Source organism: Nymphalis io, chromosome 19 (assembly GCF_905147045.1).
Source record: "Nymphalis io chromosome 19, ilAglIoxx1.1, whole genome shotgun sequence".
Classification (NCBI taxonomy): domain Eukaryota; kingdom Metazoa; phylum Arthropoda; class Insecta; order Lepidoptera; family Nymphalidae; genus Nymphalis; species Nymphalis io.
This window is the reverse complement of record NC_065906.1, coordinates 6,338,407-6,365,474: the sequence shown is the minus strand read 5'-3', so window position 1 is coordinate 6,365,474 and position 27,068 is coordinate 6,338,407. Positions and strand designations below refer to the sequence as shown.

The window sequence follows — 27,068 nt, the reverse complement described above, 5'->3', positions numbered from 1 at the left end:
TTCATTCACTAACTCACGCTTTTTCGTAACATCACTACGATATAATTTGAAAGTGAATATAGGGGACATTAGTGCTGTGCATAGACGATTTAGTGACTTAACGCGTGAACAATCGATATCGAAGTTTTGAGTACGTTTCGGGGTTCGTGCCAGGAGTGCGTTTGCAAAGCAAGCGACAATTTGCATTATAGCAAAGTTGACACTGTAAATGCACTATCTGGTACGACACCCCGTGACGTGTTGCGTCGCATCTTACCTGCCACTCGGAATATGCTGTTACCAGTTCTATAAACTGTTACAAACTGAAAAGTGCTTTTTAATTTTATCATTTTATTTTTGAACTTTCTATATTTTAATTAGTGTTTTATTATTATTTTTATTTAGTTGTATTTGTTTCGCCTAATATGAGATAACATTATAAAATATTAATTGTAAACTTTTAATTGATAATATTTCAAATAATTTAATTTACTTATATTTCTAAACGAAAGTTTCTCATATTTCGCTTATTACTTTAATTTAATCAGTATTTATGCATTTTAATTATATTTTATTGTATTAGTTATCATTTATTTGTATTACTTTAACGAACGATAAAAACCTGTTTTGTGTTATTATTATAAATGTTTTTTGAATTTATTATGTTTGTTTTATATAAGTAGTTATTATTATTTTTCATATGTAGTTTAGTTTTTTCTTCTTTAATTTTTTTATCCTAAGATAAAGAAGTGGCAGGACATACAACTGACTGGCATTGTCTTGCTATCGAAACATAAGAAAGAAACTATATAGACGTAGTGCCGGATTAATTCAGGCAGGCAGATGTACAATTCGTTTTAACTACAAAATTAATAGTTTTTGTCACCTTTTTTTTAACTTGGCGCTCATTTATATGTTAAAAATATTCAAACTTCAAAGTGAATAATAGAAATATTTTGAAATAAAAATTGCAATATCTAACTGTTAGATTTTTCAGAAATTATGATAAATGAAGTATCTATTAAGAGACACAAATCAGCTAATATTGAATATTGCCTAGCACCTTTTTAGAGACGCGACTGTTAATTTTTAGCCCTGTCTTATTTAATTGGAAATAACCACTGGCCTAGATTTATGAAAAACGAAGAATTTGACAGCTGACATATGTTACATTGTAAGATAGCGAAGTATTGGCCGAGTTATAATTAGCGGTACGTTATAGAAGCAATAAACATTGTAGCTCCCTCCTGTTCACACTTCTGTACTATTCTTGTAAGACCTTGAATTTCTTACAAAGTTACGCGTTCGAGTCACTGAGGTTTCTACGAAAGGATGCCATGATTAGCTATATAGTCTGTTAAACAACGTCGTAATAATAGAATTTGTTCGTCCGTGACTCTTAACAATAGTGACCTCATCAAAACATCTGATCGTTTTAAACCAAACAATTAATATCGATATGTTGTCGTTAAAGCGTCACAACACTATTTCACGTTTAAATTTTAAATACATAGGTATCATTGGAAAAGCAATAAAAAATAAGAAACGCATATGAACTGAATTTAATGTTTCATTTAGTAAAACAGTTTCCCACAAATCAATTAACTCTCAATTAATAATTCAGTAGACTTTTGTCGTGGGAAACCCTAAACTGGAAATAACTGAGCTAAATAATTATAGTAATCCATAAATGCTTAACATTACTTCTTTATGAATAAATATACCCTAAGATTGTCCATAATTGGAATTATATTATCCTAATCTTATTACAACAAGTATGTTGTTTCTATTGTACGTTTAGATTGGTCTATTTAGCATTGATCACAATCGCCGTCCTACTTAACAATGGGAAACACAATAGCTACAAATACATATACACATACGAATGTGTTAGAAGATAAACGTTTCAAAGTTTTAAATTAGGTATGTGACATTTTTTTTAAAATTAATATGTAACGTTCAAGAATTGTCAGTGGAACTTAACAGAATAAGTAAGTAGCACACGATTAGGTCAAGTATAGTTAGGTCCACAAGTGCGGGGGAAGCCTTATACGGCCTTGCATTGTAATCTCATTTCATAGTACGTGTACTACTAGAAATATTGAACAAGAATTTAAAATAATTATGTAACTTTTTCTTTATATGTAAATTAATATTCTATTACGAAAGTTATTTATTATTCCTTACTTCAAATAGTCATGTTATAGCTTAAGGATTCTGTTTAATATTCATAAATTATTATGTATCTGTAAGAAATATTTAATCTACAAAAAAATAGTAAGCGCCATACTTAACTAATTAAATATTTTTATAAATTCATAATTTTTTACCTAACGTAGGTAGTATGTATATTTAAGATTTGTAATTTTTACGTATTTAACTGTATTTTTTTTAATAAATGTTTTGATCACTTGGTATTCCTATATATATTTCTATGTTTTTTATGCGTCTCAATAAATTATTTTTGTTTCTGGTTTTATGTTTTATTTTTATCCTTGTTTTTTTATATGATTTCAAATTTCACTTTATACTTATTTAAAACTTTACTTAAATTATTTCTACGCAATCATAGTAGGTAATTTAAGACGGACACGTTTTTATTAGTCATATTATTTAATTTCAAAGTTGATAATCGTTAATAATACTCATTGATATAATTAAATATTCATTTATGAAAAATAAATCGATAATTACATAAAAATAAATTATTTGAATATATTTATTAATATAATTGAATAGGCAATCAATTTATTCATATTTAATAGACAAGAGGTTATCAATGCAATACGTATATAATATTTCCAATGCCTGCCAGCCTGCCATTATTAATAAATAATAGATATAATCAGAAATTATTTATCCAGAAGGCCAAACGAAATCGGAAAACGGATTGAATGATTTAGCTACACGAGAGGAAATAAGTCTTAATTAACTATGAAATCGAATCAAGTATTACAACGAATTTTATTACAATGTTATTTCAATTAGCTGAATTTATAGTTTCCGAAATTTAAATATATTTCCGTTGATTTAAATAAATTTAAATAAAACTCAATCTTGAATTAATTGATTGTTTAATTTGTTTTGTTTTAATTTTATATATAGTATCGATACATTTATATAAGGTGGATAAAATTTTATTGAAGACTTATAGATCGGACCTATTTCTACGAAGCTTTTTACATAATTTTATAGTAGGTATTATAAAACTACTATAAAACTTTTTACATAATTTTATGGTAGCTATATTAAAATTATCAATAATGATTGTATATGATATATATGAAAATGAAATACGTTTTTAGTTAGATATTTTGTCTGTAATTGTCCAAAAATATCATTTTAAAGTAGTATAATCATTGCCGTTGTGTTTCTGTTAAAAGATAAATTAATAGACATTTGTCTTCTTCGTCTTGTCCCTTTAAACTTTTAAATGAGTTGGAAATAGAATAATAAATAATAATAAATCTTTTAAATATGAATACAAAATCGTTTGCAAACATCAAATATATGATTGGACTTAATTAACTTCGAAAGTGAGTTTGTTTGTTGCGCTTTCTCGTCTTAACGGATTATTTTACTCAACCGATTATAATTATATTTTGCATAAACGTTGTCAGGGGTACAGACAAGGATATAAAGTACCTACAGCTGACATAGAGCAACTTACCTATATACTAGCATCGATCAAGCGTTGCCCACTCTGACACGTGGAAGAACTAGTTTTCTAATAATTGTAATTTTAACGCATAGAAAAATATCCTTATCTATCAGTCAAAGTATCGCAACTATTAAAAGCCATAACTAATGGAGCAGCGATATGAAAAAAATTATATAATTTGGTTAATAAACACTAAATATACAAAACATAAAGCCAGATAATTCTCACAATAAAGTTTCATTAAGTAAGCGCATTATGAGACAGTTGTAGTTTATTTTATCAACAACTAACCTCAAGTGGAGGTGAAGAACTAGGAATAGATAAAGATATTGATTTGACATATCGTCTGAAACATATAATTCTTGCCATTAGTAATATATATATGTCTATATGCATAGCACTTATAACGCTTTTTTTTTATGACGAAGAAAAATATATCGTAACTAGCTATTGTATGTGGTTAAATTTTACAAATTATGTCTGTTTCGTAAACATAATGAGTCCTTGTCTACAGTTTGCTAGATTGGTTCACGTCTATGCCACTGCTCCGCTTCTTAGGGTCAAAGTTATATTGGCTACCGAGAAGCTGCTCGGGCTCTTTTCGCCCTCTTTAAGCGTTACTAGAAAATCCCCGTGGGTCGTAGCGTGATGATCTATAGTCTAATCTTTCCCAATAAATGATTCATCTAACGAAAAAAATAGATTTCAGATCCAGAATAAAATCGCATGATGCAGGATTGGCTCGTTTGAACAAACAATTAACAAACTGCTCAATCTTTATACATAGTATTAGCATAATTAATATCTCAATAAATATGGTACGTAGGTAACTATGGCATAAAAAAGAAAAAGAAATTTCAAGCATTTCGTCATGATTTTAAAACATTATTCATATTGTGATGATAATGATAGAAGAACTTTATTCGGAAACTTACATCATATAATATCCTAAATCTCTTGCCTGTACACTGATTGAAATTGATATTTAATCATGTAAAGTCGTAGAATAGTATCATATATATAGTATAATATAATATATACCGTAACCGTAACAGCCTGTGAATGTCCCACTGCTGGGCTAAAGGCCTCCTCTAATCTTTTTGAGGAGAAGGTTTGGAGCTTATTCCACCACGCTGCTCCAATGTGGGTTGGTGGAAAATATATACATAGTATATTATATAATAATATAGTATAATATAATATATATATAGTATATCAATCAATCAACAGCCAATCGTTGTCCACTGCTGAACATAGGCCTCTCCCAAGGTGCGCCAAAGCTCCCTGTCCTCCGCCTTCCGCATCCAGTTGGTGCCCGCCACCTTCTTAAGGGCGCCCTACGCTGCGCTTGCCGATTCGCGGTCTCCACTCTAGGACTCGTCTGCTCCAACGGCCATCGGTCCTACGACATACGTGACCAGCCCACTGCCACTTCAGCCTGCTAATTTTGCAAGCTATGTCGGTGACTCCGGTTCTTTTCCGGATAATCTCATTTCTGATCTTATCCTTCAAAGATACTCCGAGCATTGCTCGCTCCATAGCACGCTGAGCGACTTTGAATTTGTGGACTAGTCCCGCAGTTAGTGTCCACGTTTCGGCACCGTATGTCATGGCAGGTAAGACGCATTGGTTGAAGACTTTCGTCTTCAAACATTGCGGTATAGACGACTTGAGGACTTGACGAAGGTTGCTAAATGCTGCCCATCCCAAGCGAATTCTTCGATCGGCTTCCTTCTCGAAGTTGTTCCTACCGACTTGTATTATCTGTCCTAGGTAGGTATATTCACTAACAACTTCGAGAGGTTTCCCCTCGACGTATATCGGTCCCGGCACGACATGCCATATATATATTATATAGTATAATAAATATAATGTGGTACTAACGTATCCTGAGCTATACCACCAAGAATATTAAAGCTTAGATACTACCCAAATTTGAAAATGTCTATAGTGTAGGTATTTTCTACATCTATGTTCTGTGTATATTAATTCCTTATATAGTTCCCCGATATCCTGGTATCAAAATCCGAGCTGGACCAATAAAAGATATTTCGTTTTCATATTAAGAAATTCTCAGTAGCAATCCGGATTTATGAAGTTGGCAGTCCTTAAACACCCATGAAAAGCACATAAATACGTGGTTCCTGTGAAATCTCTCTGGTGTTATTGGATTGCCATGCCATAGGAATAAGAGAGTGAGAAAATAGAGTGCATATCTGCTTGCGTGAACACTCGTGCATCATATTATCTTGTGCATTTAGCTAATCTCCGAAATCTGTCACAAGACATCACATGTACTCAAAGTACGAGTTCTATTAGTTTATTAAAATTAGTTTTATATACGCTCACACGTACATTAAAAAGTGACAGTAAGCTATGATAAAAATGTAATATAAAATTATAAAACAGGTTATTGCTGTTTTTTTATTACTCTTTAGTGACTTTTTAAATCAAATTCTGAATAAAAAATAAGGTAAAGGTGAAACAAAAAAGGCAATGTATATTTTTGTTTTATAAAAGAGTTCATTTTCCCTTTACTCTTTGATTATATAGATAAAAACGAATCCAAAAGGTAATAATAATATATAATATAATTAGACGTCTGACCATTTCAACTTTCTATTTTTTACTGTCCGACTATGGTTTAGCAAAATGAGAATTCAAATTGTACCATACGTACGCACATATTATGTATACACTGCTTCTATGTATGTACGTATAATACAACAATAGCCCGAATACTTCAATTCAAAACAAATACTCGTTGTATTTGATTTTTTTAAATATATTTTGTTCCATTTATCATCATTATTATAAAAATCAGCAGAGACAATATAAATACTAATTACATTAGTTACCTGCTTATGACAATTGACAATTCTCAGTAGTAAGTTGTCCTTGTAAGATATAAATAAATTATTTATCATTGAATAGTTTAATTGAAAAACGACAGTATTATTTATTATACTTTCCGCGTGTAATTGTTATCATTTCGATTTTAGAAATATTCGAATTATAACAGATCTTCACACTTTAAGCTGTTCGGAGGTATTGAGAATGATGTATATTTGTTTGGTTATGTATATGTACGTAAATTTGTCGAAGTCAATTTTTTGTCTGTATTTTTTTTAAATTAAATTATTAAGATATATTGACTGCAAACTAATTGCCAAATGAAGAAACATTAAGTTTATCATTAAATTTGAATTAAGGATTTTATTACAAAAAATATAATAATAATATTATAGGAATGTAATAGACCAAATTATATGTCAGACTTTTTTTTATTAATAGGCAAATAGTTTGGACTACTGATTGAGTATCGTTAGCAGATTGACTTGACATTAGATAAGACATTGTCCTACATTGCACTCGATATTAAAATAATAGATCTCTCTGAGCTCGTGGCTTCATTCCACAATGTCATATCATTAACATAAGAAATAATAAATATTAATTCGAAATCATATCCGTGCTAATAGTGATTTCTCTGTATTTGTACAAAAAAATAAAATATACTTTTTTATATATTAACGTAAAATAGAAGAAAAAAAACAGACATTCTATATGCAGTGATTTTTTTAATAGTTTGAGGTAGCTGGTATGGGCTAGACTAAATGCTTCGCGTGATTGAAACGACATAACATTAACGATCAAGTTATATCATTAATTCCATAATGATAAAACAGAGATACAGTAAACTAGTTTTCGCCCGCAACTTCTTTAGCGTGTCGTGGGTGGCAAGTATAATAGTAGCCTATATCCTACCCTGGGGTTCGAGCTAGCCATATTCCAAATTTACCAATAAACTTTTACAAGTACTTATGAATCGTCAAATGCTACCGTTTCGGAATGTGAATTCTACCAAGAAGAACCGGCAAGAAACTTAGTAGTTACTTTTTTTACAAAAAGTTAGTACACTGGTTCACAGGTTCAGCCAGACAGCGTAACAGACAGTCAGAGTTAGGTACTTACGCGTTTATAATAATAAGTGATTGACAATAACATTGCCAATGCTACACCAACCTTAGGAAATAAGATGTTATTATGTCTCTTGTGTTTATAGTTACGCTGGTCCTCTCACCTTCAAACACAACAATACTATAAGAAGATGAGGAGGTGGTATCTACCTAGACAGGCTTGCTCAAAGCCCTACCTCCTACTCCTACCTGTAGTGGCTCGCTTATAATTCGGCAGATCATGAGATCGTAGGTTCAAGTCTTGGATCAGGCCAAAAGTCATTGTACCCCATATTGACTGTAATACCACCTACACCTGATTAGCCTTTTGATATTGACCAGTGTTGCTTAATCTGTCAATCGATCCGATCGATCATATAAAGAACTAAGTAACTCATTTAAAAATAAAAAAGGTCCAACCAATTAAAAACGTACAATATGCATTTAAAAGTGAAAGACATGAAAGTAAAATGATTAATCTCGCTTTCATTTTAAAACGACGGTAGAAAGGTGACGTTTACTGGACTGCGAAAAATTATTCGGAATTAAAATATATTTATCACATTACATGTTTTAACATAATTATCACTTTTCAAGTATCAATTAAATTAAATTTCTACCTCTAATTAATTACCTATTTCAAATATATAGGCTAAGTGTGAAACAGTTTTTAATTTATGTAACGTGAATGAGGAATGAGAAGAGTCACGGACAGACATTGGCTTTGTAAAAATTATAAAGCTTTCAATTATTGATTCACCATATATGGATTTTGTTTTAAAAAATACTATACCGAATATCCGAACGCATATTCTATAATATATTTTATAAGCTATATATTTACTTGACCTTAATTATGTTACATATAATGTAATAACCATTCTATCGCAATATAATAATTTTAAAAAACATATAAAAAAAATATAAATATTTTAGTCGAATAGAATGCTTTGAATCCTTTTTAATTTCTTTAAATAGGTAGGCAGATTGGCAAATTGGCTTCTAGATGGTAAGTGATCACTTCTGCCATTATATACATTAACAGTGCAAGAAATGTTATGTACTAGGTAGTGCCTCTCGACCATCACACCTTTACAAAACAATACCAAATAATGCTGCTTGGCGGTATTATTTTGTTGAATACCTACCGATAGTTATTTAATATAAAATATATTATTAAAATGCTTAATAATATTTTAATAGTCGTGGAAAATCTTCAATTCAAATATAGTCACTTTTTTACTTTGAATAAATTAAAATCAACTAGTCTCAGTAAGTATTAAATGGCCGCAATTTTAATTATACGACCTTAATTACTATGGCGCAATCCTCAGAAAACACAGTAGCGTCTATGTCCAACTATCCACCAGATAGCTACGCAACGCAACATCGCTTGGATATTTTAACTCGCTCAGTGTGGCGCGATCATTCTATAAAGATTATAATAAAGCAATTAAAAACCTTTATGAAATCCATAGACTATAATATAAGTATTCATTAATATGATAACTTGAAATATTTTAAACTTTAACACAAATTGTTAAAATAAAAAATTTGAAAACATTCGGTAATAATGATAATAAAGTAAGATAAAAAAGTTAAATCGATGTGAATGATGGACTTAATTTTTTTTTAATTAATTAGTATTAATATAGAGTACTCGGTAAATTCCATCAATTTCGTTACTACTAGTTTATAAATAATCAAGTAGAACTGGATATGTCAAATGTAAGTATATCAAGGAAACAAATAGTCATCAGCGCACACGCAATATGCGTGACCGAAATGGAAAACGCTGGTTTGTCCGCAGAAGGTATTTTAATAAAGCGTGTAGTTTATTAGCAAGCAGTTGATGCAAAAGGAAGCGATTTCATCGTAATGCAATAATCAGAAACACTTTCAAATGCCTACGTGAATTATTATGTGTACCAGACTCAGGCAACGTTTTAAGCAAATGTGTAGACAATTTTAATGAATAAATACATCTACTTTCCTTTTGCATAATTTAAAAACACATCAATCGTTTTTGATTGTTGAATATACGTGAAACTTGTATGACTATGTGCTCTTTGTTTTATTCTTTAGGATTTTTCTAAAATATCTTCTTCTTTATTAAAGTAAAAGTAACAGTCTGTAAATGTCCCTTTCGTTATTATTTTTATTATATTAGTATAACTGTTTCAAAATTCAATTTAATGAATATTGGAACTACTAGTTACTTAATATTTTGTTAATTCTCAATATTTCCTAGCAAACCGTCTAGCAATGTGAAAAAAGCAAAGTATAATAAAAGGTAAAATTAATGAATTCACAAGTTTTTTTATTTAAAACTAACTCGTAAAATGTATTATTAGTATATACACAAGTAATATTAATTCAAACGTAGGTATGTTTTAAATCGAATTGCTTACAAAACAACGTTTTATAACGAAATTAATTAGCATATGTTTTATTTGGAATGATTTACAGTGCAGTCCTGTTGAAATCATTTTATATCGCGATAAAGGATGTAACCTTTCTAATATTATAATATAGCCGAGATGGCCCAGTGGTAAGAACGCGTGAATCTTAATCGATGATCGTGGGTTCAAACCCGGTCAAGCACCACTGAATTTTCATGTGCTTAATTTGTGATTATAATTCATCTCGTGCTAAAGCACGCAGGTTTCCTCAAGATGTTTTTCTTCACCGTAAACGGTGAAGGAAAACATCTTGAGGAAACCTGCATGTGTCTAATTTCACTGAAATTCTGCCACATGTGAATTCCACCAACCCGCATTGGAGCAGCGTGGTGGAATAAGCTCCAAACCTTCTCATCAAAAAGAGGAGAGGAGGCCCAGCTGTGGGACATTCACAGGCTGTTACGGTAATATTATAAAAGTGAAAATGAGTTTGTGTGTTTGTTACGCTTTCACGTCTTTAACTTTAACTCTCTACATCCTACTACTCTCCTCTACTCTACTACTCAACCGATCATCATGAAATGTCAGTAGTACAAAAGAGGTTATAGGTTACCCAAGCCCAGCCCCGCCCCCACACATACACACAGGCGGGTGTAAACATTATGGTATTATATAAACCAGAAAATAACTTTAAAAAGTTCACTAAAATATTAATTGTTCAATAAAATAATAGTTCCTTAAGGTCTCTGTAAAACAACAATTTTCACAACATTAAATAAAGTAATTTATATTAAGATATAACCATGTTGCTATTTAATAATTTTGATAAAAAAAATGAAATATAAAAACAAATAATATAAGAATGCTACTCATTAATTTCCAGGGTACAAATAGATTAATCAAACTAATGACTTAAATTTTCACTTAGTTAATGAATAGTGAAATAAATAAACACGCAATGTTTAATTTATATCGTTTTCTTTTTCAGATTGGACAAGAAAATAGAGGCAGCGAAGAAATGAAAACTAATTATAACTGCGACTGAGGAAAATTCGTTGATTGCATTTATCTTATAAAAATAGCGATCGGAATTAAAAATAAATAATCTATTAGCAGTCTACTAAAATCTTAGAGGATCGTTTATTTTTTTTATGAAATAGGTAGGCGACCGATAAATGGACCACCTGATAAAAAGTGATCACCATCGCCGATAGACATTGGCGCTGTAAGAAATATTAATCATTCCTTACATCGTCATTACGCCACCAACCTTGGGAACTAAGATGTTATGTCTTGTGGCTGTAGCTACACTCCCTTACTCTCCCTAATAACTCGAATACAACAGTACTAAGTATTGCTGTTTTACGGTAGAAAACCGGGGGATACCTACCCGAACGAGCTTGCAAAAAACCCAACCACCAATTAGAAATAAATTAAATAAGCTATAGACATATCAAAGAGTTACGATGAATGTAAATAGATGTAGTTTCTGATGAACGAGAGATTATAGCTCGTACTACAACACTATCCCATTCAGGGACAACGACTCATACCTAACTTTAAATATATACTTTATTGAATTGAGTAATATAACAAACAGTTCTTGATTAATATATCATTATTTATACTATTCATTTAAACTACCTTTATCAACTTTAATTTTACTTCCAAAATTCCTAAAATAACTTCGTTGATATTCAAAAGACCATTTTATAGCGAATACATGATGAATATCATAGATAATTAATTACTAATGACATCGCGTTAATTCAATGTCAAAGTTATTTATTAGTCTGTACTCCTCCTACGGACGGAATAGGCCGTAGTTTTACAGGAGCGGACGAATACCAAGCAAAAGAAAGTCTAACTCGAAACCGAGAAACCGATTATTACTCCACATTGAAGGTCATGTAGTCTAGCTTTCAGAGCTTATCCGTAAATGTTAAACAAAAAAAACATATATTTATATAAGCAAAACTATTATTGTATTGATTTTCATTTCTATGGTGTTCTTTTCTAATGTATACTTATTTTTAATAAATAAATTACTATAAAGTTTAAATAAAAGGGGAGACTCAGAGAGTTGGACTTTGGAGAGTGGCCAAGACTGGGTTCTTTGTTATGTAATAACAAAGAACACATAAAAAAGAATCTCATCTGGACTACTTAAACGAAAATAATCTGACGAAACGTACTTTCGCTTCGAACATCCTGTTAAATCTGCTGGTAAATCCTGTTAAAATGCAAGATAAAAAAAATTATTACGGAACAGAAAAAACCGATCAGTGATTTATGATCACAAACTACTACTACTACTAAGAACTTACTTAAATGTAAGTTACTACCATATTTCATATTAAATTGTATAATTTACAGAATATGATGGAAATATATCAGGTTTTTTAATATAATATGTTTTAATACTTCTTGTCATTATTGGTGAAATGAAGATCAAAGCTAGAAGAAAAGAAGACGTGTTGACAGACCGCATTGGCAGTGTGGTTAGCTGGTTGTTTAATTTATGACAACAGCCACTGACAACACTGCCTCTGTGTTCTTTCTTTAATCGACTGATATTGAAGAAATTGAAGACTGAATAATCGAAATCTATTCTATATTGTTTTACTTTCATATGGACTTGTCAATTTTATACGATAATTATACGTTAATTTAAAACGCTTGTGAGGTGTCGACGAATTCTATCAACTCAAGTGTTTTAAATTACAAAGTTGGCAGGTCTGTGGATTTTAATTTATCAGTGGAGATGTTTGTTGCTTCTTAAGTAAAAATCAATGCAAAATATGGTATTTATATCAAATTAAAATCCACCGAATACTGTAAATTTTTAAATAATATTTTAAATAATATTAATAAACTGTATTATTTATTTTCAATTAATTCTTTTTTGTTATATTGCAACATTCCAATTTGAAATTTTAATTCGTACGTATAGATTATGTATTTATGAAGCAATTATTATTATCCCAGAGTTGTTAATTACAAAGTATATGAGCAATGTGACCTACAAATAGAAAATCATAAATAGCATCATATTCGCACGTAACTCGTGTCACCAATGAACTGAAATAAATGCAGTAGCCTTCAGGTGCATTTATGGGACGGACGCCAAAGCGTGTTGCGGGACACGTGGACCGCCATATTAATTATACACATCCTTATTTGTCCCGCATATCTTGTGCTATAATTTGTACTTTGTATTATATAAAGATATATATAATCTCGTCTCTTGCTTTTCTTTGACCTATTTTTCTATAAATATTAGTTATAAAATTAAATAAAAAAAAAATATAATTAAATACAAGAATATACAGTAAAATGTTTATTTATTCCACTACACATAAATTACAAGTTAAGAAAATGATATCCCATATTCAAATTACATATTGTACAAGAGTTACAACTAAAAATGCGATTTAATTATTATTAAAAAAAATAGGCAATCTAAGTTACATCGAAATACCAAACTCCTCTTACATTAATAAGAAGTAGACAAAAATGTTTTATTTAACGAAAAAAAAAAACAATATTTTCTCATATTGATCAATATCATTAAATAAATTTTATATTTTACAGTAAATTTAATCTTAATAACATAGTAGTGAGAACAATAATAAAAGAAAAAAAATTAGTCAGGTTAAGCAAAGGTATTGAAATATACTTCTTTAAATAATTCGTGTAGAAGCAAACGACTGTGGATTGAACTATTAAATATAATTGTATGCTTCGGAAATTGTGTATTATTAACGAATCCCTTTAATAAAATATATTTAAATATATACGTGTGTTTCACTTTCCTGCGTTAAATGTTCGATTTTCAACAATTGATGAAATAACGCCGAGGAAGGTCCTCGGCACTGACTTTCACAAACATGTGAAAAAAAATGACAAAGAAGAATGTTTATTTCTTTGTGATTTTCTGAATTATTTATTTACTTCAGTACATAAGGTTGACACAACAGTACGCGTATCTAATTGTCGTATTAATAATGACAGTATATTCTGTGGTATATTGAAACCACATATTTTATAAGTATTCCTTTACCTGTCAGAAATATTTAAAAAATATATATTTTTTAAATAAGTTCATAACACATTATAAGGAAACTTAATATTACTGAATTGTCATTCAATCAGAAAAATGTGAAATTAATGATTAACTAGTAAATTCGTTTTAACGGTTTTCCAAATCATAATGCAAATTGTTAACCGTAAATTTCTTTTTATTCTATAATTTCCAAATATTTTACCATTTTAATCAAAGTAATTAAGCGATCGTTTGCTATATTTTCAAATTAAACATAAATTATGATAGGGTTTCTGACACAATAAAATGTAAATAAGATAATTTGAATCTTATTTTATGTTTATTTCAAATTTCAACATCACGTTACACGCATCGGACAACAGACCGTCAACAAATATCAGGCATTCTTAGAGGTAGCAGTTTTTTTTATTATATCCACATATAATTATTGCAAAACCACACGGTTACTTTTCAATATTCATCGTGTAAATATCTTAATTAAAAAATGTCTTTACTTATCAATAATCTATATTTGATTTTGTATATAAGCGAGGCTAAATATGTGTCTCAGAGTTTACAGGATAAATACTGAAATGTGAAATCCGTTTGTTCTAATAATTAGCACAATTACCATTCCTAAAACACCGACACATACATAGACGAGTATCTATATACAGATAGAAACCAGTTCCCCATATCAACCAAGCAAAAACAAAATCAAATTTCGCAGCGGATGCGACGAGTCATTAATGGATCTAATTTGAAAACGTTTCTATATGTAACGTTTGAGTGAATGTTTCTATATGTAAAGTTAGAGAAAAAAAGTTTCTCACGAAAAATTAATGTTTTAATTATATAAATGTATTGCTCGTTATAATGTGACTTACGATTCAATCGGAATTTACTCATTGTTATCAGACTTTTATGTAGATTATCGTTGATGTGTCTTTTTTTATGAACTTTAACTGGAGTCGAAAGAAGGTTTGAATCAACAGAAACCCCTTCTCAGTATTTTTACGGTTGTTTACAGCTTAAGCTGTATTCATTAGTAAGACGTAAACAAAACACTTATAAACGGGCGAATAACAAGATTCGATTCACGCTAACCATACAATCATAGAAGAAAGGTTCATTGTCGTGAAGTCAATTTTAAAATAATTATCCCTACTACGAAATAATAGGGGGTTGTTCAAAACGTCAGATTATTATTCATAAGATATGAGCAAACAAGTTTACGATATTTTAACGTCATGCTACATTCATTGTAGCGGAAAATAAGAATGCAAGTATAATTATTTCAAGTTGTTAGGATTTATAACTCGCAAGCATTTATTTAAACTTTTTTTTCGTTTCAAACTATCCACCATTTAATACAATTCCATAAGCGATTTCACTATCATTTTCAATTTGTATATGAAACATACAAAATGTAGATAAACATATATTCAACATTACTAGTAATAATTTTAATTATTGCTTTATTGATCTTTGTAACGCGGTCATTGCCATTGCTTAAAAAAAAGTTATATTAAAAAAAAGATACAAAATTAAACCGAAAATTTGAAATTCGATCGCTCTCATTGCATAACCTGACCATTTCCTACATAAACTTAAGCTAAAGGTGCAATAATGTTTACTTATACTATTTTTAATGTTAATCTCCCAAAACGCAGTCAGTTCGAATTGATCTAAAGTAGTACAAACAAATAAATAACTAGCAAGTAAAAAATACATACTAACATACAAATGTCTATTATCTATTGTTACTTGTATATTGTTATAAAACGAATACAGGTACTGGAATGGAGATTTAAGTGTCTCCTATAAGTCTATGCAACGATTAATGAGGCGGATGGGGGCGGTCGTGCGTCACTATACATTGTACAGATTCCAATACAATTTACACATAATTATTGTCTATGATCGGTTAATTTTTTTTAAAGCAAATTATTTATTCAAATATAGAATACGTTAATCTTATTTCCTGTTATGAAGATTTTTTTATTAGTTAATTGAAAAAAAAAGTAAAACAAATATCAACATTACGAATTTATAAAATTGTATTGTTACCTGCACTAATCATTAACTGTTATACTTAAAAGCTATATTATATCGACGTCACGGTATTGATACTCTTTTACAGACTTGAATTGATTTATAACAATTTAAAAAAAAAAAAATCGTCAAATTTTTAGACAGCAGTGGTTCGTGTTGCCAGATTATAAAATTGGCTAAAATGTGTCTTCGATATAAAAATATTTATTGTTCACCCCACATTTCTTTCTATAGATATAATTCTGGCACTTAAACCTCCCATCTCATTTAAATTATGTATGAATATTATTTATACGTGTGTATACCAGGTCATGTTTAAACTAGAATGATGAATGTACCAATATGTACTTCCTATATTCATTATACAAAATTATAAAATACCAATTAAATTTTTAATACTACCAAAGCATACCGGACTCACTTCGGTCGACACGAATCACAAAAGTTATCATATTATAGGAACATAAACATTTTTACAAAAATACGTTTTTTTTTTCTTCATTTGGTTCTGTTTAAATTCTATTTATAGTATTTGTAATATGTCTACGAAATATTATACAATATGAAAGGGTGGTTCATAAATAATAATGGATTTAACTAAAATGAGATTTTAACAAAATATAAATCTCATACTAAACGTTTTGCCACAGCCTTAAACATTCTCAAAATTAGAAAAAAAAAATACATTATAATAATCATATTAAGATTAAAATAAAATATATTTAAATATGTACACATTACCATAGACGAAAAAGTTTTTGTTTTTTTTTTTTTTTATATTGGTATTTAGTACTATTATTGTAAGTTATATCAAATCGAATATATTCGAAACCAGAATACTAAAAGAAAAACAATGTCCCTAGTGTTACTTTTTCACCAGTTATATTTCGTACATTATCGAGATATATCTTCAAATGTAAATATCGTTAAATCAAACATTCAAGGCTGTAGCAAATAACCACATACACAAATACAATATTCGCTTCATAACCTAATATATAATACCTAAACTGCATTCATACTAATAAATGAAATTACAAAAATATAAATAATATTTGATAGCGTTAATGTTAGTTATTTCTTTGATACCTGGAATAATTAATGACATACTCTGGATTCCATTCAATGAACTATTCGACATTTCAATATACACCATTCACAGAAAAACGATACGACACACTACCAATTCAAACCTCTAAGATATTACTTTTCTAGTTCTATCTCACTCCGTTCTGAAGAAAGAGAACACACAAAGGGCACTAGAGTTCAATACACAATTGAACCTACTCCCTATTTTTTTCTAATCTACCCACAATAAGTGAGAACCGACAAATATAACTAATGAAAGAAATCTTAAAAAATATTCCTATAAAGTATATTTTTTTACTAATAATTTTAGATCGTTCATAAGAATTTTAAATTATAGATTAAAAATTAAAAAAAAAAACCGTATAGCTTTCAATAGTACAATTAATATCTTTAAGTACAATGAATTCGCCATTTCTAAACTAACTAATGTATTTATAAAATTTAAAATATTAATACTGATAAATTCACCCTAATTTAGGTAATTTCTTAAATGCCAATTCGAAATTTTGTGATTAAAACGACTACTATGCTAATTAAGACGAAAAAGCCATCGAATAATATAAAAATTAATTTACAAATTTCAAATTAATTTACAAAAGATTTATCGGAACTCCCTTATCGTTACAATCAAATCGTTTTTCCGACTTTTCAATGCCTACAGTACAACTTCACTACACATGCACACACACCAACTTAAAGCACGAAGAAAACTTCTTGAGACTACGGATAACGAATTTGTTCTTAAATACATAGTACATAAGAATTATTTTAGCTTAGCATAAAACGTTTACAATAAAATGTTATGAAGGCGCATTCGATGACATTCCCATGCCGACTGCTGTCGGTATCTGCATCTGTAATACAAGATTACAATTTAGTAAGACTGCCGGAGACTTAATTGACCGTTATTGTATTAATATTGATGACTGTGTGGCAACACTGATCTAGCGGCTAGATATGGCCGCAGACACCGAGGTCCAGGGTTCAAGGCTCAGTAACAGCCTGTTAATGTCCCACTGCTGGGCTAAGGCCTCCTCTCCCTTTTTGAGGAGAAGGTTTAGAGCTTATTCCACCACGCTGCTCTAATGCGGGTTGGTAGAATACACATGTGACATAATTTCAATGAAATTAGACACATGCAGGTTTCCTCACGATGTTTTTCTTCACCGTCAAGCACGAGATGAATTATAATCACAAATTAAGCACATGAAAATTCAGTGGTGCTTACCCGGGTTTGAACCCACGATCATCGGTTAAGATTCACGCGTTCTAACCACTAGGCCATCTCGGCTCTCGGGTTCAAGGCTCGGGTCGGGCAAATCAAGTTAGTAGGTTAGTCTATAGACTCAGTAGCGATCTGGACTGGGAAGCTGGAAGTTTTGTGCACTCGGTTGTCGGATTTGCCGTCCTATCGGATTATGAGTGAGCGAATAGAGTCCACCAATGTTTGCGCGCACACTTGTGCACTATAAGCCAGCGCCTCGTGAGCAGACCTTGTGCTTGTGCTGCACGTCGAACACGTCGGCGATGTCGAGCGCGCGCTCGTCCAGGCCGCGCTCGTCCAGCACGGCCTCCAGCGCCGCCGCCAGCTCCGAGCTCTCGCCGAACGGAGCGCCGCTTTCCGCTGAAATTAGTCGGATCATATATACCTATCATCTATCGCTATGTATTGTACTATAGTGACGCGATTTTTTTCAGTCGATAAACCACTCGCTAAACCAGCTCCTCGGCCCCTTGAGCTTCGTGTATGTTTTGTCCTAAAAAACTAACACACAAAATGACTAATAAATGTCTCTGCCTATTTCGTACTTTCGTGCTGTCACCACTAGACTAACACATTATATCTTTTAAATAAAATATAGCATAAATGTATTTAAATACGAGCAACATGAATCCGTCAGCGTCAAATAACAAAATGGCGACCCTGGAAAAATAATAACTTGAAATAAACTGAAAATATAATTTATATTGATATAACTGAAGATAAGATATTGAATATTTTACAGTTGAAGTATTTAAACTTCAATCATACTGGATCAATTTTCTTAGCGTTTTACTTTCTGAACGAAGTTATGTGTAATTCGCACGCTAAAAATAGACCATCGGCGGATGTCTTAATATGATTAAATAATATATTTTATTAATTAATCTAAAATACGTTTAAATATCATCTATTATAAATAAATTTAAAATAAAAACCTTGATTAAAAAACTCCGTAAATGCTTCATCCGGTATCTGACTCAGTACCGATGGATCCAAAATGTCGTCCGGAGGCACATGCCCCACTTCTGTACAAAATTTAAATAAATTTATTACAATTAGAAAATATATAATAGTTGGTAGGTTAATGGGGGGGGGGGGGGTTAATGTCATGGCAGATTGTTAGTGTTTATCAATATAAAGTATGTGCTTGTATAATATATAAATTTATATAAAAAGCTTATTACAATCAAACAATATTCAGGTTTTTTTTTTCGTTGTATTTGAAGTATCTCCACTGTTGTCCGTACGTATTGACATTGGTGTATATTATCATTAATTTCTTTTAATATTATTTTAATGTGTCTGCATGTTTATAACCAGGCTGCATCACAATCTACGTTTCGGGATTTAGACAATCCGTGGTAGGATATGGTATTCACTTGAAATATAAATATTGTTTTTTTTTTTTATAGTATAGGAAGGCGGACGAGCATATGGGCCACCTGATGGTAAGTGGTCATCAACGCCCATAGACATTGGCATTGTAAGAAATGTTAACCATCGCTTACATCACCAATTGGCCACCAACCTTGGGATGTTATGTTGAAATGTTATGTCCCTTGTGCCTATAATTACACTAGCTCACTCACCCTTCAAACCGGAATACAACAATACCAAGTACTGCTGTTTTGCGGTAGAATATCTGATGAGTGGGTGGTACCTACCCAGACGAGCTTGCACAAAGCTCTACCACCAGTAAGTTTGCACATCATCAATCATACCCACACACACATACACTACACACACGCACACACATATATGCACTTACGCATTTTTTCTTCATCATCAATTGAAAATTGAAATGAATTCATAGTTAATTTCAATTATGTTTTATATAATTATATGAATTAAAAGTTTTTTAGTCTTTGTTGCATTTTATTTAAAATACATTCAACATAATGTTATGTTATATATACTATGGTAAAGAATAAACTTTTTTTTTTATTTGACTGTGTTCTATTGATTTATTTGAAGGGATGTAAGTTGTCTTCGTGGAATACTGGATTCCTTAGTCGGTCTGAATGGGATTCTGGCAGTCTTACCATTCAAGTCTTTGCTACACGCACATTGAATCGACATCATACAAGATAAAGTGAGAAAACCAAATATGAAACGTAACGAGCAACGGCATGAGACTCAATAGCTAGTCTTATTCACCAAACAATTAACACGTGCATTCTACACATATACAATAGAAAATATATAATAAATATAGATCCTGCATGGCAATCCGCGTCTTTCTAACCCCATAATTCTCATACATATAATCTAGCTCCCCCGGTGACGCTGTAGAGGCCACTCTGGCCAACAGCAACTTACATTTCGAAAAAAAAAAAAAAAAACATATAATCTTGTAAAGAATAATTCGTGTATTATTTAGTTTTATTACTTTGCAAATGTAAAAGTCGACAGAATTTTATTATAGAATCAAATACTACATTTAACCTTTTCTTCTTGTGTTTCTACAATAAATGTACAAAATACATCGGTTCAATCTTACATCATCAAAATTAGCTTTTTTCTGTAATATTTTTAGAGTAATTAGTATCAACTTTACCTTATCTTCAATATATAAAGAGAGATCATTTATACATAGCAAAAATAAAAGCGGTGCTAAGATTAACCCATTTTAGTACAAATACCAATTAGGCTTTGCTTATGTAAGTGTAATAAAGTATTTCAATTTGTATTAACTACAAGCTCTTATGCTAGGATAGAAGCCATTTGGCATTAATTTTATCGCCACACAATGATACTTGTAAGTTTGTATTATGAAAGATAAGCAAGTCAGTTACAAAACAATTTTTATATACGATGATTGGAAAAGTAGTAGCAGTAATGAATACTTACCATCTTATGGCCTATTGGCCATTACGAATTCTACCTTTGCATATTATCAATAAAACAAGCCGTGATGGCCTAGTGGTTAGAACGCGTGAATCTTAACCGATGATCGTGGGTTCAAACCGGGCAAGCACCACTGAATTTTCATGTGCTTAATTTGTGATTATAATTCATCTCGTGCTTTACGGTGAAGGAAAACATGGTAAGGAAACCTGCATGTATCTAATTTCATTGAAATTATGTCACATGTGTATTCTACCAATCCGCATTAGAGCAGCGTGGTGGAATAAGCTCTAAACCTTCTCCTCAAAAAGGGAGAGAAGGCCTTAGCCCAGCAGTGGGACATTAACAGGCTGTTACAGTACTGTATATTATCAATCAACATTCTATATTAAAAGTAAAAAAAAAAATCATACCCAGATCATGAGAATTACTCGCAGTCATATATTCGTTCTCACTTAAACCCCCAATCGCTGTATCCTCTGAACTATCGTAGGCGGAAGAGTTGGAACATACGTTGATTTCTGTAAATGATATGTCACATTCAAGTTTTCATCAAATAAATTGACGTAAATGTGTTAAGTGAGCTAAATTATGTGAGTGATTCTGTTCAGAAAATCGCAGCTTGAAATCTAAGGCAGACTATTGTGCTCTTATGTGCTTAATATTTGTTCACAATTCATCTCGTGAAAGAAACCATTGTGAGGACAATCGCATTAAATTCTGCCACATTATAACGACCCTTATCGTGGTGAAATAAGCCCAACGCTTTCCCCAGCAGTGCAACATTTACAAGTTGCTACTACCTTGTTTAAGTAAACTTCGCAATGGTTTAGAATCTCTTTACTTCGGTCGAAACTCCTGAAGCACAGGGCAACCGTATATATATATTGCAACAAGACAAATCTCTCACACTCTCCGCCGACCACGAATGACAATCATGGCAAACGAATGATTCGTCACATCATTATGTAATTATTGTCTTCGAAACGGTTTGAAGGTTTATACCGGATAAGGAGTGCGCCTGCGTCGGTCTCTTGGGCACGAGCCGGCGGCGTCGCTTGGGGCGGCGCGGGCGGGGCGCGCGCGGCGGGCGCGGGGAGCGCGGGGGGCGCGGGGGGACCCACGGCCGCTTGCGGGGCGCCTTGGCCGGTTTGCTCTCCCGGCTGAGCAGCTCGTAGTTGTCCTGGCGAAGATAATCGCGTTAGATAAAACTAACACGAAGAATGAAACAAGAAGGAAACGATCGCTTGTAGTTTGTAATTTTTATATAAAACAGATAATTGCAAGTTACAGATCTGAGCTACTCTTCTCGAACTGGTGGTCGATTTTGGACGATAAATAAATAAGTGTAATGTTCCTTTGTTAAATAAATATATATAATGTTATAGTTAGTCAAACGTTCAATTATTAGGGTTCTAATTCAAATTACTTTATCTGTGCAAGATTACAATGCCTACCCGTTTCCATGCATGCTCAGTACAAAGTGGCGTCTGTTCCTGTAGCGGAAGCAGCGGTTGTTTGCAGCGCTCCCCGCCCGCGAATACGGCAGCACACGCTGCGTACAGCCGCTGCTCGGGCGCTAGAGTCACATGTGATAGACAATAGCGTCCGCAAGGCAGTGGAGACTGCATGCATTTGTCATCTGAACATATACTCGCTTCAGAACGAAAACTCTCACCGCCAGACCAACCACCCCCTCTGAAAAAGATAAACGTTTAATATGATTGCTCATTTATAAGATAATCTGTGCTGTAAAATATTTATTTAATTAATATTATGATGATATTAGCATAAACATAAGTAAACCAAATCAAAATTCAGTTCTTGATTAAATTAATCTTTATTTTATACAGCACTACTCTGCTTAAATATATACAATTATATTATATTAATTTTCCTTCCTACGTTCAGATAAAACATTCGCACTGAATACGCTTTTTTATTCACGAATTTATATTGAATACCGCAGATTACTTTAGTTCTTGAATGTTGACCAATATCAATTCAACGTCAAAGTTGTTTATTTATCTTTATAGGACTATATGCCATTACCTGCCAATGGAATTGGCTACAGGTACAAAATTATCTATATTTATATATATATATATATATATATATATATATATATATATATATATATATATATATATATATATATTTATATATAGTTACCTGAGGTGTTTTCGATCTTGTAACGTAAAGACAGAAGTCATTCCGCGCATCGCAAGCAAATGATTAACAGTTTGTGGTGGAAGACGACATGATGAATTTTTACCATTGATTTGTTTCTGAAAATAATAAAAAAATATACAATTAAGTAAATTATAATAGACGTAAAAAAAAGAACAAAGTAAAATAATCAACAAATAATAAAAATTGACAATAAAAAGAATGAATTGCTATCAATACAAATTACTTGTACTTTTATTTTATTTTACATATGTAATTATAAACGCATTACATTTTTAAAAATTTAATTTAAGATTTATTAATTGTTGTTTTAAATAAAGTATATGTTATATATACCTTGATTAAAGTTGCTAAAGCTTTATGTTCCTTGTGGCCTTTGTTCAACTGCAGTGTAGTAGCGGCTCTGGCTACGTGTCTTCTCATGGCAGCGCGACGCAGTGCTAGTCGCGCGCCGCGAGTCTCAGCCGCACTCTCTTCAACACACACCGGCCCAGAACCTGATTCTAAAATGGATGCAACATAATAAGCACCAAAAAAGAAGGAATAATACAGTCAATACACACAAGAATAAAAAAATTCTAAGCTTAAGTGAAATTGGTGTATAATTTCTTAAAGTTAAAATTATAATATTAGTTTAAACTTATAAACACGAATTTTAACATTATGCTTCAACATAGATAAAACATAATTTTTTTTTAATAATATTTTATTTCCATCAATAAATACATTATTGAAGCGTTTACGATTCAATCACACACTTGAAAGAAAGGTAATTATTATACCATTTTCTTACCTCATTAATATTTAAAACTACTGTCAAAAATTGTAAATCCTTTATTTACCAAATTCTGGCATGTAATCATCATCGCTACTGCTACTCTCTAGTTGTCTGAAGGCATTCGGTTTTTTATCATCTAGAGGACCACATTGGAACATCTCTTCTCCTGGAGCATGCCATGTTGAGTTGGGTAAAGCCAAAACTCTACGTTGTTGTGGTATCCGTTGTAAGGCTTCATGGACAGTTGGACCTCGACCTTTCCGAGGTTTGGATTGAGAAGCTTTAACTACAACAATGTTTATAAATATATAATTATGACAATGATATTAATTATCATTCTCAAAGAAGAGAGATCCCAAATCTGATGGTACAGCAAATCCGACATGATATGGAAAGAGACACAGGATCACAAGTTTTACTTGATTTCTGAGTCATGGTAAATAGCTTCATATAAGCTAACTTAAATTAGACCGATGAGGCAATCAAATTAAGTAAGTTAATATAAAATATATATATATATATATATATATATTAACATAATTCTTTTTAATTCCATGCACAAGTACTTTTTAAAATAGCTGTGTAAAGTTATACTCAAATGTGTAACACAATATGAAACTAACAAGTCATTGAAAACCTGTTTTATTTTATAAGTAATATTATATGTAAGCTTAACCACAGTTACCTGTTGGAGGTTTTTTAGGTGTAGGTGCTGGAGTTTTCATAGGTATTATAGTTGGTTCAGTTTTAACAGAGTTAAATATTAAAGAATTTTCTGTAAGCCCTTGTTCTCTCTTAAAAACATCTAAGAATGTTTCAGCATTCAATTTTGTTGCTGATGAAGGTTTTTCATTATTGGTGCTTGTATTACTGACTTTTGGACAATTAGATACTAAACCAGAACTCTGTTGACCTTTGGGGCTAGGAATGCTTGGTCTCCGAATTTCTGCTACCTTAGGCAGAGTGTTAACTTGAGTCTTTGCTTTTTGAACTTTGGCATGTATAGCTTTTGAGTCTGTATGGTTAATCGAAGCATTATTAAAAACTGGTGAATAATGACCATTAGAAACTACATTTTTTTTTTCTGTTTTTATATCACCATTGCTTAGGGAGGCTAATATGTCTATATCCTTATTTAAATTTTCAGATAACTTTATTTTAGTATCAGTGCTGTCAGGAAATATTAAATTGTCATCTGTATGGCTTACTGTTATTTCTCCGGCAACAACATCGGAATCGTGAAATGTGTATAGTTCATTAGGATCTATTTTAAATTTAGTATGAAAGAAGCTTTCACTTAGGTGAGGTATATATTGTTCATCTTCTGAACTATCATGTATAAACATATTTACTTCACCACTGCAGCCCCCTGACACACTCTCAACTGCCATTTTATACTGTGTAGCACAACTCGCATCTGATATATTTTGGGTAATACCACTGAAACTAAAAAAAAACAAAATAAGGAAATTAAATAGTGCACACAGATGCATCATTTACAAGTTATTTCCCGCGTAGGATGATATCTTACCCCACATTTTCTGAAGCACTCAAATAAGACATAATGTGTTCATTTTACAACCTAATGATAAAAACAATTTGCACTGGGAAATACGATACTATTCGATTGGTCCCTCTGCTTCATACTGAAAAGTACAAATTGTGAAAATAATTTTTATCACCTTACATGTTATTATACAATACAAAATACGTATTATTTTGCTTTTCGAGATAAGACTACCAAGCAATGACAATCACAATGACATCTGTCATTACAAAAAAATTATTCATTAATTTCTGAGAAAAACGGTTTCAAGTCTTATTAAAGAACTTAATTAACCTTAAAAGTGAAATATTCAGTTACTTGACAACTATTTTGATATGAGTAAACACTGACAAACACGAAAAAAAAAATAACTTTTTTAGAACATTAAGAATAACTCTCACATTAATATCTAGGATAATTATAATACATTTTCTGTTTCTAGCTTTCAATAAAAGTCCATAAAGTGTTTCAGTTATAATAAAATAACTAAATTAATAAAATTTGTTCAAAAAATGAGACCTTTGTAACTTAAACTTTTATTCAATAACATCAAATCAAAAGATTGACAGATTAAGGCAAATGGTAGCCAAAATACAGTTGCGTTCTGTAATATAAAAAGGATTGTTTTGTTGATTTGATAAGATAAAAGAAGAAACATTATCAAATACTCCCATGATTTTATTAAAATTCTATTGAATTATTATCCAATATTATTCATGTATAGAATTTTGAAAATAATTAAATTATTATTTAATATCATAATGTTTGTCTGAAAACAAATAATTGTAAAGGAATTTTATTACATTATATAAATTAAAAGTAATTTATTTTGATTTCCACTATTAATATAAATAAAGAGGAAACAATGTCTATAAGTAATATAGAAAAATTTCTTCCACTAACTTTATAGTAGATAAATTATATCATATAATATAGTTTTTTTTTATTATTTTTTTCTATGCATAAATTTGCAAGAAAAAGTAGAATTATTTGAATTAAAATTATTTCGTATCAATCGTGTTTCGATAGTATGTCACATAAAATTGAGTTGATTGATAGTCAAAGAATTGTTGAATACTTGAAACTGACTGAACTGTTGAAACATTATGCAAAAGTTACGCATTGTATAGTTATAGAAGCTATAACTATATAATGCGTAGCTTTGGCATAATGTTTCACATTTTGCTGAATTGAATGATTGAAATATATTTTCTAGTAATATTACTATTTAGTCTTCATCATTGTCGTAAAGG

General features: G+C 31.0%; 1 protein-coding gene and 1 long non-coding RNA gene across 4 annotated transcripts in view; one reads left to right on the top strand and one right to left on the bottom strand.

Moving 5' to 3' along the window:
* Window positions 1-11,132, top strand: part of LOC126776042 (uncharacterized) — a 63,272-nt gene extending 52,140 nt beyond the window's left edge. Inside the window, exon 4 of the long non-coding RNA XR_007669927.1 lies at window positions 10,990-11,132. This is a non-coding gene — a long non-coding RNA (uncharacterized LOC126776042). The remainder of the gene's footprint in view (window positions 1-10,989) is intronic.
* A 3,232-nt stretch (window positions 11,133-14,364) lies between these two features.
* Window positions 14,365-26,341, bottom strand: LOC126775955 (uncharacterized). Of its 3 annotated transcripts, none has more exons than XM_050498180.1 (12): window positions 26,217-26,341; window positions 25,801-25,915; window positions 24,955-25,715; window positions 24,334-24,555; window positions 23,828-23,994; window positions 23,474-23,589; window positions 22,759-22,999; window positions 22,307-22,484; window positions 21,715-21,822; window positions 19,390-19,479; window positions 18,684-18,814; window positions 14,365-18,044 (listed from the first exon to the last, which is right to left on the bottom strand). In XM_050498180.1, exons 2-12 carry the CDS (start codon window positions 25,830-25,832, stop codon window positions 17,991-17,993), a joined length of 2,100 nt encoding a protein of 699 aa, XP_050354137.1. In that variant the 5' UTR covers window positions 25,833-25,915; window positions 26,217-26,341; the 3' UTR covers window positions 14,365-17,990. The 3 variants fall into 3 exon arrangements, with proteins under 3 accessions (XP_050354137.1, XP_050354138.1, XP_050354136.1); XM_050498181.1 differs by lacking the exon at window positions 26,217-26,341 and adding an exon at window positions 26,110-26,154; XM_050498179.1 differs by lacking the exon at window positions 26,217-26,341 and having other exon boundaries at window positions 25,801-25,965.
* Window positions 26,342-27,068: the final 727 nt, after the last annotated feature.